The sequence below is a fragment of the Lissotriton helveticus genome, chromosome 5_1, assembly GCF_964261635.1.
Source record: "Lissotriton helveticus chromosome 5_1, aLisHel1.1, whole genome shotgun sequence".
Taxonomy (NCBI): domain Eukaryota; kingdom Metazoa; phylum Chordata; class Amphibia; order Caudata; family Salamandridae; genus Lissotriton; species Lissotriton helveticus.
Genome location: NC_136065.1, coordinates 110,454,075 through 110,468,700, shown reverse-complemented (window position 1 = coordinate 110,468,700; position 14,626 = coordinate 110,454,075). Strand labels below are relative to the sequence as shown.

Below are 14,626 nucleotides of genomic sequence, written 5' to 3'. Positions count from 1 at the left end.
CAAAATTAGAGCAACGTCTTATTTGCAGGGATCTTGGCTGACTTTTTTCTCATGAGGATGCACTCCAGGTTTTTTTGCTGAAAAATAACTTACATGGACAAAGGAACTGAGGCATGGGTCAATTATTTGATCCAGAATCTGTGAGTACTGATTATAAGCACATATACATATTGATGTGCCCATACATATTAACATGGTTACAAAATATTGGTGTACCTGTAACAGCCTATTATGACTTCCATGCTATTTGCTGCTTGCAATTGTCCCTGGGCGATGGATATGATTTTGACCATTGCATATTCACCAGGGTCACCAGGGTCTCCAGGACAGTGGCCACCTGCTTCCGGCTCATCCGGATTATAAGGAAGATCTCTCAGTTCCTCTCACTTGAAGCTTGTAATAAAGTGGTGGTTGCATTAATACTGTCCAGACTGGATTATTGTAATGCCCTTTATTTGGGCTTCAATAAAGGCCAGCTGCGACATTTACAACTGGTGCAAAATGCCGCTGCCAGGCTGGTGATGGACATACCTAAACATCATTCGGTCTCGTCCTCCCTTAGGTTGCTGCACTGGCTCCCGGTGGACCACAGAATCGTGTTTAAATGTCTCTGCCTCACTCATAATGCATACTATGGCCTGGGCCCTTGGGGCATGAAGACCATTTTTCAACAGTATGTGCCCGCCAGAAACCTGAGGTCTGCTAAAAAGAATCTCCTTGTTGTTTCTAGGGTTAAAAAGATGAGATGGGGTGGGAGGGCCTTTTCATTTGCGGCGGCAAATGTCTGGAACTCTCTGCCGGATTCTCTCTTGGGGCAACAAGAACACTCAGCTTTCCGTAAAGCCCTGAAGACATGGTAGCTCCCCTAAAAGTCAGGTTAGGTAGGATTCGGCGCTGCCTGTAGGGTGTCGGATTTTAGCGCCTTGATGCCCTTGGGCTAAGTTCGTGCTCTAAAAATCTTACATTCATTCATTCACAAAAGATATGGAAATTTGCAACCTCAGGTTTAGCACTTGTCAAGGATGCCGATTTCCATATCTGGAGATTAAATGTACGTCTGCATGAAACACAGCTTTCCAAACATGGTCCTGTGAAACCTTTCATGAATGTGGGCTTGCAACTTGTACAGAATGAAAAAAGGTACTTGGGAAAATGTCATTCGATTTGTGCAATGGCACTTTTTTCTTTTTTTTCTCCATGGGGATTAGGATTACTCCATGATCGCTCCCCTTATTCAGTGTCGGCTCGTGTAGGGCGTTCCACTGGGCGGTGACATGGGGTGGGGCAGGGTGGGAGGGGGGTGTAAAATACGGGAAACAGTCGATTACAGGTAAGTAACGTAAAAAATAAATAAAAGGAATGTTGTTGCGCGTGCTGCATCGCATTTGGCGTTGCAGCGCGCGCAACAAAATTAGTTTTATTTATTTTTTATGTCACTTACCTGTAATCGTCCGTTTCCCATATTTTACACTCCCCCCGCCCTGCCCCTCCCCCACCCCACGTCACCGCCCGGTGGAACGCCCTACACGAGCCGGCACCGCCCTTATTTAAATCCAGACCAATCCCTTTGTTACTTTTGAAAGAGATTTAATCCTATAGTTGAGAGGAGTGAATCTCCCATTATTTGGACAAGGTTGAAAAAGTCAATGGATACTCACATACTTGGGATTTTGTGTTTCACAAACTTTCTAAGAGACCCGCGCCCTTAAGCACCACTTTCCCACCCCTGACAAATAACTCACTTGTGTAATATTACACCATAGTCGAGTAATATTACACTAGTGTGAATCAAGCAATTTGCTTAGATGTACTAATGGCTTTGAGAATCATTACCGAGGATGTTAAGGTCTTGACACACAACAATAGTTACAGTCGGAATTGCATTTATGATTCCAAATGTTGAATTTAGGATAGCAATTCCCAAATCCAGTTTCTCAAAATCAGAATTTGAAAAGTTTTTCCCTCCATATCTCCCTTATGATAATAGAAAGTCAGCCAGTCCAGCACATACTCCTCAGTCGTGAATATATGGTTAATGTTGAGAACTGGAAAAAAATTCTTATGTGGAGAGAAAAAGAAAAAATTATATTTATAGATCTACAAGAAGACTACCATTATATATACATTCAGAATTTCTGAACCTTGAAGAATGTGCACATCTAGACAAATTATCGGCTGAAAGATATATGTTAAAGCTGATTCAAAATAAAAAGGTGAATACCTCGGCTGGGGTTTTGATCTCTGCAAGATGGGTGGTGGGTGGGTGGGTACATAAAATGAATACAATATTAAAATAAATTAAAATGTTACTTACAGTGCTTGCTGCTATAAAGAATAATTGTTTATCTAGAGACTTATTAATATTCTCTTTCATGTAACAAGCATGAAATGCATCTAAAAAAAGACCTGCACACATTTTGCATACATTTCTTTATGGAAATTTCTATGGGAAATGCTGACCCAGCATTTTGCGCTGTGTTTTGGTATGAAATGCATCCTCACGTTGACTTTGGAAGCAAGGATTCATTTCGCAACAAAAAAAAGATTCTTGTATTTGGTTCATTCATGGTGGTTCCATGATCCCACGATAGGAGGTGTCCTCAAACGGAATCTCAACTATGCAATTTAGAATAATTGCATACACTCAGACGTTTTTCCTAACAAACTTCATGTGATGTGCCAGAAAGTATGATAATATACAGTGATGTCAGCAGAATTACATCCGCAACTTTTTTTAAAACACAGCTGCCTCTCGATCATCCTTGATCGCCATGTGTATTCCATTGATAGCCTTGGCTTCTCAATGGAAATATTATGAAGGCTATCTCTATTTTTTGCCACCTGTAATTATATTTGTTCAAAAACTGATCATTTTCCATGACTGATAACTTCGCTGGTCATTGACGGGTAGGCCTCCAGAAGTCTTTGAAGCTTTGATGTATAGGACGTTTGCGATTTTGCATCAGATCTTTATCGCCACCTCCTAGACGGCCACACTCTTGCCGTTAAACCTCTTGGAGTACTTTGGAAGTTTGAGTCTGGGTATTGTCTTTCATTTAAAGAATCTTTTTATTGGTTGTTTGCGGTTGGGGTTACGCCCAACCACTGACTCCTTCACTGTCAATGACTTGGTAGTTGCCCAACTGATCTGCCTTTGGAGGGAGGCCAAGGACCCTCCCTATACCATGGTGCAGGCACATAGATGAAGGCGTTGTCCCATTGGTTAGGAACTGTCCCATGCAAAAGAGGGAGCACCTACTTCACAAAAAGGGAGAACACCCAATGTGTATTGTAGACTGGGCAGCACTGAGCAGCAAAAGCATTGACACCCTCTTCTGTCTGAAGCACTTGAGCTTAAATGTCCCTGGACCATTGAGGTTCACAGCTACCAGAGATGATCACACACCAGAGGTGCAAATCATTGTGTGACACAATACAGGATCAATTACCTTAAAATTGTCAGGCATTGGTTTAGAAGCATGTATTATTATGAAAGAGACGTTTCACCTATTTTAAGATATCATGTTCCTCATCAGGCTTTCATTTATTTCACTATCTTATGCACTGCAGAGTCCACAGCACCATGACCATCGAGTTCAACCAGTCTGTGTCTTCTGGAACTTCAGCATCAGGTATGTTGTGTGTTCTGTCTGTCAAACACTAGTAGTAGATTAGCTCAGGCGTATCATGCACCTGCTGCTGAGAGCTTTGTGCAGCACTCGAGGCATATGTTTGAATCCTGCCAGGGTTTACTTTTCCTTCCTTCTTCAGAAGTGTTTGAAAAGCCTACTAATAACTCGGTTAGTAGTAACACATGCATGCAAACTTTTAGGGGTTTGAAATGCTATCGCTATTGTACAGTAGCAAGAGCAACTAAACACTTATTGAGGAGTTATATTAAGTCAGAGCTGGCTTTCTGCCATATATTTATTACTATTGCAAATCAGGGAAATTTAAACTGTTTAAATGTAATTGGAATATGGTTTGTAAGAAGCAGTAAGCCTGATGTACAAATACATTTACATTCACATTCCTACACATACTTCTACTCAAAGGTGTACATATACGACTTTTAGGAGTCCACACATATTTTCATTAAAGTGTCTGGAGATCTGCATTAGTCTTCACTGGGTACAACTATTCATTATGAAAAGGAAGCCCTGCTGTGCAAATGCACACCGGAAAATCTTTTTTTCTCTGAGCTTAGAAACTCCTTTCCTTAAACCCCTACGAAGGTTTTTTTTTTCATTCCTCTTCTCACCATGAGGAAGGTTACTACTGGCCTTTGCTCAAATAAATCTCCAACCTTTTCAAGAGTAGAAGGGGTTGTGGCTGGGTCTGAACTGAGGTAGCAAAGTGAGCTAAATAACGGTGAAGGAATCAGCCCAGATCTGGGGGTGAGTGTCTGAAAAGTTTCAGCGCTCCCTCCATCATCTCCTTGTGTTTACTTTGTTCGCCCTAAGTTGGCAGGGTATGCCCAGACATAGGTCCCTTGCTCACTTTGCCACTGGATTAAAGCTAGCCTGGCTGATGAGTGGTGTTACCCTGAAACCGGTCTCAGGAGACTTGTTTCCGGTCCAGGGAAGACCTGTCTTGGCAGTTCGGGCTCAACTGTTCCCTTGAGGAACAGGGTCAAGTCTGATTTGCATATAGCTGTGTCTAAACTGAGGTGCGAAGTGAGCTAAAGAACGATGATGGATTCAACCCAGATCTGTGACATGGTGGTGAGTGTCTGAAAAGTTTCAGTACTCTGTCCATCATCTCCTTATGTTCGCTGGGATTGTGTAGGCCAGCAAATTCACAACCCTGGGGATGATTACAAGGTTTCAAGGCAAACCATTCATTGGATCTTCCTCTTTATAAGACACGTATGCATGTGTGCTTTCCATTATTAAACTATTTTAATTGATGTAGAATTCCTTACATTTCCTTACATTTTAACTTTCATGTATTGATATTCAAAAGGTAGGAAGCAAATAATAGAATTAGAGATGAAGAAAAGGAATTTAAATACTTTGAACCAATAGGTCTTTTGGAAATGTTGTTGCCTCCTTCAGGCACAAAACCGATAATTGTAAATACTTCCTGACCCTTCAAAAAAATCTTACTGAAAGTATTAAACTTGGAGTCTGAAAATGGCATACTTTATCTTCAAGAAGATTGTTACATTATAAACTCTCTGAAGTCTAAGGATGTAGCTGTGAAAAAAACCTCTTAGATACATGTAATTAATCAGATGCTTACAATTAAAGGATGCCAGTCGATTAGAAAGTACATATTCAGCTCACTTTTGAAAAGTGAGAAGGAAATGTGCATGACAATTAAAATAATAATAGGAACCGTACCGATGTTTGGCTCCTGTAACCTGATATGTATGAAATGGTATAAATTCAACAGCTCAACCACAGCAGCATGGATCCCAAGGGGCCTTTCTTCTGTCCATTTTAAGGACATGGTGAATCAGGTCCATTGCAAGTCTATGAGAGCTCTTCCTGGTTTAAACGAGGGCTATCTTCTGGCATCTGTTTCCCCAGTTCATAATATTCATAGTCAAACCTTTGGTAAACAGGTGGTAGTGATTTATAGTTGGATGTTAGTTGTTGTGGGTGATTTTTTTTTTACCCACTGTTAAGGATATTCTTGAAGTATTATATTAACAAATATATAGACAGGGTATATTTATCACTTTTAAAAGGTCACATCTGAATTGATAGCATCGTTCCCTCTGTCATAGGCGCCATCTTGAGAGAATCATCAATAGGTAAACGTACATTTCGATGAAAAGAAGCAATTTCCAGAAGGGTAAAATCTTAATTTCAAGCAGTCAATAAAAATATCCCAAAACAATTAAATAATTCCAATTAATTTTTAAATCCAGGTTTTCTCAGGATCTAATACATCAGTCCATTCCTGTTGTAAGTTTGAGTGCTTCAGTCTGTCATCCCTTCTATTGTTCGATATGCTTCTGCACAAACCAGAAGGTGTCCTTTTGTGCGGCCAGTCAGTCAGGTGACCTGTTCTCAGGACACCCCCGCACCGCACGGCCCCCAGCTGTGTGTGTGCCCCTCGTGTGCTCCTCGCTGCTGCTCGCAGTCTAGATCTGCCATTTTTCCTGCTCCCCTAGCCGGTATTGTTGCCACTGGCTCCCTGTATTGTACCCCTGCTGTATCTTGGTCTTTGTTGTAATTTTGCTGTAATTTTGTTGTAATTGTGTGCATCCACCGTTTTGCCTGTCTAGCCCCGCTTCCCGCCGCCGTTCTCGAGGCCACACCCCCTTTCTCCGTGTCCTCCCCGCTCCCGCCTCCCAGCTGCTCCTCCCTCCCTCCCACTTAGCCTTAAATGGCGACCGCACGGACGCGCAGCGGTCACGCGCAGCGGACGCGCCGATTGTGCGCCAAAGGCGCGCCAAAGGCAAGCCCGTCTGCGCCCGTCCACGCCTGGACCGCGCCCAGTGCCAGGACCCCTGGCCCCCGCCGTTGTGAGACCACCCGACAGACCTACAACGCCGCCGCCCTCAACGCACTCAATGCCGGCCGGAACCCCGCCTGCTGCCGGGCGCAACCCTGAGACGCATCCACGGACCCTTCACCTGCAAGGCCTGCAAATTCACCTGCCTCCGAACCTGCACCGCACCCGCCAAGCCAAACACCAGCAAGACCCACCTCAAGATCCACAGACACGCCATCGAACTCTGGAACCTGCTCGACACAACTTCACCAGACGTCGCCTTGCTCACGGAAACCTGGATGAATGCCTCCTCTGCACCCGACATCGCCATCGCCATCCCAGATGGATACAAGATCACCCGGAGGGACCGCATCAACCAGACCGGAGGAGGCATCGCCATCGTACACAAGAACACCATCCGCATCACGACCGACTCCAACGACGCCTTCTCCGCCGCAGAGCACCTCCACTTCCAGATACACGCCGACCCAAAGACGACGCTCAGAGGCACTCTCATCTACAGACCCCCGGGACCACGCACACAATTCAGCGACGACATCACGGACTTCATCAGCCCGCACGCCCTCCCCTCCGCTGACTACATCCTCCATGGGGACCTCAACTTCCACCTGGAGAACAACAAGGACCGCAACACCGCTGCCCTGCTGGACAACCTCGCCAACCTTGGACTCAAGCAACTGGTCAACACCCCCACCCACTACGCCGGCCACACGCTTGATCCCGTCTTCTCTTCCAGCAAGCACATCACCTTCAGCCACGCCACCGGACTCCACTGGACCGACCACAGCTGCGTCCACTTCAGCTTCAGAAGAACCACGACCCACCACCACCCGCAAAAGGTTCCTCACAGGAGCTGGAGCAAGATCACCGCCAAGCAGCTCACCACCTCCCTCAGCCAGAACCCCCCCACCAGCACAACGGACCCCAACGAAGCAGCCCGCAACTTCACGCAGTGGCTGACCGCCTGCACCAACGACCTCGCGCCACTAAAGAAACCTCCCAGCAGACCCAGAAGCAAGAAGGCTTCCTGGTTCACCGACGAACTCAAGGACTCCAAGAAGAACTGCCGCACCCTCGAGAAAGCCTGGCTCCGCGACCAGACCCCAGACAACATGACCGCCTCAAACACGCCACCCGCAAGCACCACCAGCTTATCCGCACCACCAAGAAGAAATCTCTGAAGGAACGACTGGACAACAACTCCCACGACAGCAAGGAACTCTTCAACATCGTCAAGGAGTTCTCCAACCCCAGCACCGGCAACAACGACATAATTCCTTCACAAGATCTCTGCGACTCTCTCGCCTCGTTCTTCCACCGCAAGATCGCCGACATCCACAACAGCTTCGACGCACCATCCACGCACCCTACCGTCGAACCAACGCCCCCCACCGCCACCCTCCGCACCTGGACCACGGTGACCACCGAAGACACAGCCCACACGATGAGCACCATCCACTCCGGATCTCCAACTGACCCCTGCCCCCACCACGTCTTCAACAAAGCCGAATCCACCATCGCACCCCAACTCCGGAACATCATCAACACCTCCTTCAACACCGAAACCTTCCCAGAGAGCTGGAAGCATGCAGAGCTCAGCGCCCTACTGAAGAAACCTACAGCGGACCCCACCGACCTCAAGAACTTCCGCCCCATCTCGCTCCTCCCTTTTCCTGCCAAAGTCCTCGAGAAGACCGTCAACAGATAGCTCGCCGCCTTCCTCGAGACGAACGGATCCCTCGACCCCTCGCAGTCCGGTTTCAGAGCCAACCACAGCACCCAGACCGCCCTCATCGCAGCCACCGACGACATCCGAGCCCTGCTCGACAATGGGGAAACAGCGGCACTCATTCTCCTGGACCTCTCTGCAGCGTTCGACACTGTCTGCCACCGCACCCTAGTTCAACGCCTAAGCAACATCGGCATCCAAGAGAAGGCACTGGAGTGGATCACCTCGTTCCTCCCCGGAAGAACACAGAGAGTCCGCCTCCCCCCGTTTCGATCCGAGGCCACCGAAGTCATCTGCGGCGTCCCGCAAGGATCATCACTCAGCCCCACCCTCTTCAACGTCTACTTGAGACCTCTTGCAGCCATCGCACGCCAGCACAACCTCAACATCATCTACTACGCCGACGACACACAGCTGATCCTCTCCCTCACCAGAGACCCCGACACCGCCAGAACTAGCCTACACGAAGGGATGAAAGACGTTGCCGAATGGATGAAGAACAGCCGCCTGAAACTGAAATCAGACAAGACGGAAGTCCTCATCCTGGGACCATCGCCCTCCGCCTGGGATGACTCCTGGTGGCCCCCCGCCCTGGGCACCACTCACAAGCCAACAGACCACGCACGCAACCTGGGCTTCATCCTGGACTCCTCCCTCTCGATGACCAGACAAGTCAACGCCATCTCCTCATCGTGCTTCAACACCCTACGCATGCTCCGGAAGATCTTCCACTGGATCCCGACCGAAACCAGGAAGACGGTCACCCAGGCACTCGTCACCAGCCGACTGGACTACGGAAACACCCTCTACGCCGGAACCACAGCCAGGCTACAGAAAAGACTCCAACGCATCCAGAACGCCTCTGCCCGACTCATCCTGGACATCCCCCGACGCAGCCACATCTCCGGCTACCTGAGGGACCTGCACTGGCTCCCCGTCAGCAAGAGGATCACGTTCAGGCTCCTCACCCACGCACACAAGTCTCTCCACGACCTGGGCCCCAAGTACCTCAACGACAGCCTGACCTTCTACACGCCCACCCATCAGCTACGTTCCACTAGCCTCGCCCTCGCCGCCGTACCACGCATCCGAAGAGCCAACGCCGGAGGCAGATCCTTCTCCTACCTGGCAGCCAAGACATGGAACTCCCTCCCCATCCACCTTCGGCTGACCCAGGACCATCTCGCCTTCAGGAGACAACTCAAGACCTGGCTGTTCGAGCAATAGCAGACCCCTTCCCCCAAGCGCCTTGAGATCCTTCCGGGTGAGTAGCACGCTATACAAATGGTATGATTGATTGAGTATAATGACTTAACGAGGAACTAGAGAGGCATCTAACTTTTTAGAAATTTTCTTTTTTTTATCTGCTTCTTCGACCAACATAGAGCAGTACATATACCCCCAATGCTCTATAGTATTTGGATATATAATTCACCCACTATTTACAATCTTCGTAGTTAAATTCTTTGCAGTGGTTTTACACACTACACAACTACCACATGGAATATGTACGTTTAATCATTGTAAGCCGCATCTGTCTGTTAGGGCTAACTCATTTTCCCTGTAAATTATACGGATCACTGACATAATATCGACGACACAAATATCGAGATACACAAATATCGAGTAAAAAATATCGATTGACAAAATATCGACTCCCTATCTTCAAACAGGTAAGTACCAAAATATCGACTCCAAAATATCGACTTACAAAAATATAGACTGTCAAAATATCGATTTTTTTAAATGTCTTAAAATTAAGTTAAAACTAATATAGTAATAAATATATTTAATATAAACTTAGAAATAATTAATAAAAAAATTTAATTTTAATAAATAATTTATATAATTAAAAAAATTATATCACCAAAAATTACACACACATATATATATATATATATATATATAAACATATTATTAAATAAACATATATAACATTTTAGAAAATGTTTAAAATGTATTGTTACAACTATAGTGAGTTCAACATTAGCAAAAGTGTTGGATAGCGTAGAGGTCAAATTTACTACTCCCACTCCAGTGGGTGCAACAGTAGGGAAAGCGCTGGATAGCGTAGAGGTTAAAATTACTATTCCCACTCCAGGGATGTATGACGTTACAACGCATACTTTTACAACGCCTACCATTACAACAAAACTTTTACAACGCAAAAACTTTTACAACGCATACATTTACAACGCAAGATTTTACAACGCATATACCTTTACAACGCATACCATTACAACGTAAGTATTGGTAAGTATATAATAATTTTTTGAATATAAATTAATAAAAAATATTATAATATAATTTAATATAATTTAATTTTATTAAATAAATTTAATTTAAATGTAATTTTACTTTATTTTTACAAAGTACCCCTGTACCCCAAAAACCCAAAACTGACCCTGAACCCTAAAAATACCCCTTTACCCATAAACTGAAAACTGACCCTGAACACTAAAAATACCCCTTTACCCGAAAACTGACCCTGAACCCTAAAAATACCCCTTTACCCCAAAAACTGAAAACTGACCCTGAACCCTAAAAATACCCCTTTACCCAAAAACTGAAAACTGACCCTGAACCCTAAAAATACCCCTTTACCCCAAAAACTGAAAACTGACCCTGAACCCTAAAAATACCCCTTTACCCCAAAAACTGAAAACTGACCCTGAACCCTAAAAATACCCCTTTACCCAAAAACTGAAAACTGACCCTGAACCCTTAAAATACCCCTTTACCCCAAAAACTGAAAACTGACCCTGAACCCTAAAAATACCCCTTTACCCAAAAACTGAAAACTGACCCTGAACCCTAAAAATACCCCTTTACCCAAAAACTGAAAACTGACCCTGAACCCTAAAAATACCCCTTTACCCAAAAACCGAAAACTGACCCTGAACCCTAAAAATACCCCTTTACCTAAAAACTGAAAACTGACCCTGATCCCTAAAAATACCCCTTTACCCCAAAAACTGAAAACTGACCCTGAACCCTAAAAATACCCCTTTACCCCAAAAACTGAAAACTGACCCTGAACCCTAAAAATACCCCTTTACCCAAAAACTGAAAACTGACCCTGAACCCTAAAAATACCCCTTTACCCAAAAACTGAAAACTGACCCAGAACCCTAAAAATACCCCTTTACCCAAAAACTGAAAACTGACCCTGAACCCTAAAAATACCCCTTTACCCAAAATCCCAAACATATAACCTTTTAAAAATAATTATATACTTACTAATACTTACATTGTAATAGTATGCGTTGTAACGGTATCTGCGTTGTAAAAACATGCTTTGTAAATGTATGCGTTGTAAAAGTTTTTGCAATTTAAAAGTTTTGTTGTAATGGTAGTGCATAGTAAAAGTAGCGTTGTAAACGTTGCATACCCACTCCAGTGGGTGCAACAGTAGGGAAAGTGTTGGATAGCGTAGGGGTTAAAATTACTATTCCAACTTCAGAGAGTGCAATAGTAGGGAAAGTAAATACTTCACAAATATATATAAATAACATAAATAGTAATACCAATTACAAATAATTAAAATATTAAAAAAGTGTATACAAATATTAAATATTTATTTATAAATACAAAATAAAATTATTTAATTATAAAAATTGCCTACTCATACTAATTAATTACCTATTAACAATAAATTAATTTACAATTTAAAAATTAATAAATTATTTTCAATTACCAATTATATTTTAATTAATTACCAATTAATAATTAATTAACAATTAATTCTAAATAAATATCAATAAATAAATTAACATATTTAATAAATTATAATTAAATTACTTCCCACCCTATTCCCCTATAAACCCACAACCCGCTACAGAAAATAAATTACTAAAATTAAAATATTTATCAATTAATCAATTATAATTAATTACCAATTATATTTTAATTAATTACCAATTAATAATTAATTAACAATTAATTCTAAATAGATATTAATAAATAAATTAACATATTTAATAATTAGAATTAAATTACTTCCCACCCTATTCCCCTATAAACCCACAACCCGCTACAGACTTATATTACACAAAAAATAAAAATTATTATTAACTTACCTTAAATTCGATATTTTTGTTGTCTATATTATGTCTAGTCGATATTATGTCCATTCTATATTTTTGATTCGATATTATGTCCATTCTATTCGATATTAATTTTCTCTAGTCGATATTTTTGTTGTCTATATTATGTCTAGTCGATATTATGTCCATTCTATATTTTTTACTCGATATTCTGTCCAGTCGAAATAAAAGACTCGATATTATGACTGTACACCAAATTATACATAGTAGCTGTTGAATGATACTTTTATTCTTTTGAGGACAAATGGTGGATTTTTAATGTATATAGTTTGTGCCAGTTATTTCTATTTACATATTTTTACGTGGATCCTATCACTCCTAATGGCGCTATGCGACACAAACGAATCTGTTTTGATTTTTTCTGGCTTCTTTTGTCTTCAGAAGAATATCCTTAAGCCTATCTGATTCTCTTTTCATTGCCCATTTAGATATTAAACAGGGATACGCAATCTCAATTAATCTATGATGATAAACAATGTGATTCCTTCTATAAGGTATAATAGTGGAACAAATAATTCCTTGTTTAATCTTTTGCATGCCTAGAAGGGAAACTCGGACATTAAAGTAGTGTATTTGTATCAGGGGTTTCATATGCAAATCAAATGATTAGTCGGTTATTGTCATGAATGACCACTACATCAAAGGAATTATATTTCCTTCTTGTGGTTCCATGTTAATTATATGTTAGGGTGACATGTATTGACAGCAATTTAATAAGCTATCTAGTTACCCTATTGATTACCATCCACTGTACATAATTATGCTCCTGATTCCACCAAAATCCCTGTATTAAGAAATATCATGCAAAACATGGAGTTTTAGGTGGGTCAATTGACTATATAGGCTTTTGAAGATGGAAAGATACAAACACATTAGTAGTTTATGTTTTTGGGAAAATTTGAATCAAAATAGAGAATGTAATCTCTTACGTTATCTTATCTAATCTTCTGTGAGGGTATCCAGGTGCTGGAGCAGGAGCTTAGGTCCTGTGGTGCTCTTTGTTAACAACCAGGTCTTCAGCTTTTTGCAGACGTTGGGGAGTGGTGGTTCTGACGTGTACAGGGAGTTTGGTCCAGATATTGGAAGGGATGAAGGAGTAAGCACGTCCTTCAGTCTTGCTTTTGCGGGAGAGAGAGAGGTGGAGCGTAGCTGTCTGAAGGGTTAATAGAGTTGGAGTCAGTCATTTAGGTAGGCTGGTCCTGCGTTGTGATGGGTTTTGTATATGTGGATGTGAACCTTGAATTTGCAGCATTTCTGGATGGGAAGCCAGTGTAATTCCATGAGGTAGGGAATTATGTGCATGCTTCTGGGGACAACTAGGAAGAGTCTGGCAGTGATGTTCTGGATGGTTTGGAGTTTTTGTGTGAGTTGGATGCCGATAAAGAGTGCATTGCCTTAGTGGACTCTAGTGGCGATGAGGGCCTGGGTGACTGTCCGTCATGTGTATATGGGGAGCCATTTGGAGATGTTGAGAAGAATTTTGAGGATGTGGCAGCAGGTTGCGATCACAGTGTTTGGACTGTTTGTTCATTGAGAGCTTGTTGTCAGGGATTATGCCAAGGTTTCTGGCATGTTTTTTGGGGTTGGATGTCTGACCCAGTTTGGGTGGCCACCAGGAAGTTTCCCAGGGGGAGTTCTTATTATGGAGATTAGAATCTCTGTTTTTGTCCGTGTTGAGTTTGGGACAGTGCTCTTGCATCCAGTTGGCCATGTTGGACATGCAGGCATTAAAGTTGTGCCTGGTGGTGGTGTTCGTGTCATTGAGGTAGGAGAAAATATTGATGTTGTGGGTTGCAAGAGGTTCCCTATCAGCGTTGAAGAGAGTTGGACTGTGGGGGGAGCCCTGGGGGACTCTGTAGAAGAGCTTCTTCTGTTCAGAGGTGAAAGTGGAACGTTTGACTCATTGGGTCCTGTTGGAGAGGATGGAGGCAATCCAACTTAGGGCATGCCCTTGGATTCCGGAAGGGTTGCTATGAGAGTGCCATGGTAGAGAGTGTTAAATGCCAATGAAAGGTCGAGCAGGATAAGTGAGATGTTTTCTCCTCTGTCCATGATTGATCACAAGTCATGTGTTGCTGCTAGGAGGGTGGTTTCCATGCTGTGGTTGCTGCAGAATCCTAATGGGGTGTAGTCCAGGAGGTGGTCAGTTCAAGACGGGTGGAGAGCTGCCTATTGATCTCCTTCTTGAGGACTTTGACTGTGAAGAGATGAACCTGTAGTTGTTGAGATCTTTAGGATTAGCAGAGGGTTTCTCCAGCTGAGCATTGACCTCTGCATGTTTCCATTTGTCCGGGAAGTATCCGCTGAGGATAGAAGAATAATG

At 43.2% G+C, this 14,626-nt stretch overlaps 1 protein-coding gene across 1 annotated transcript in view; it reads left to right on the top strand.

Moving 5' to 3' along the window:
• Positions 1–14,626, top strand: part of ADGRD2 (adhesion G protein-coupled receptor D2) — a 387,169-nt gene that overhangs the window by 97,735 nt on the left and 274,808 nt on the right. Inside the window, exon 11 of the mRNA XM_078640338.1 lies at positions 3,571–3,632. Coding sequence (XP_078496464.1) covers positions 3,571–3,632 — 62 coding nt within the window. The remainder of the gene's footprint in view (positions 1–3,570; positions 3,633–14,626) is intronic.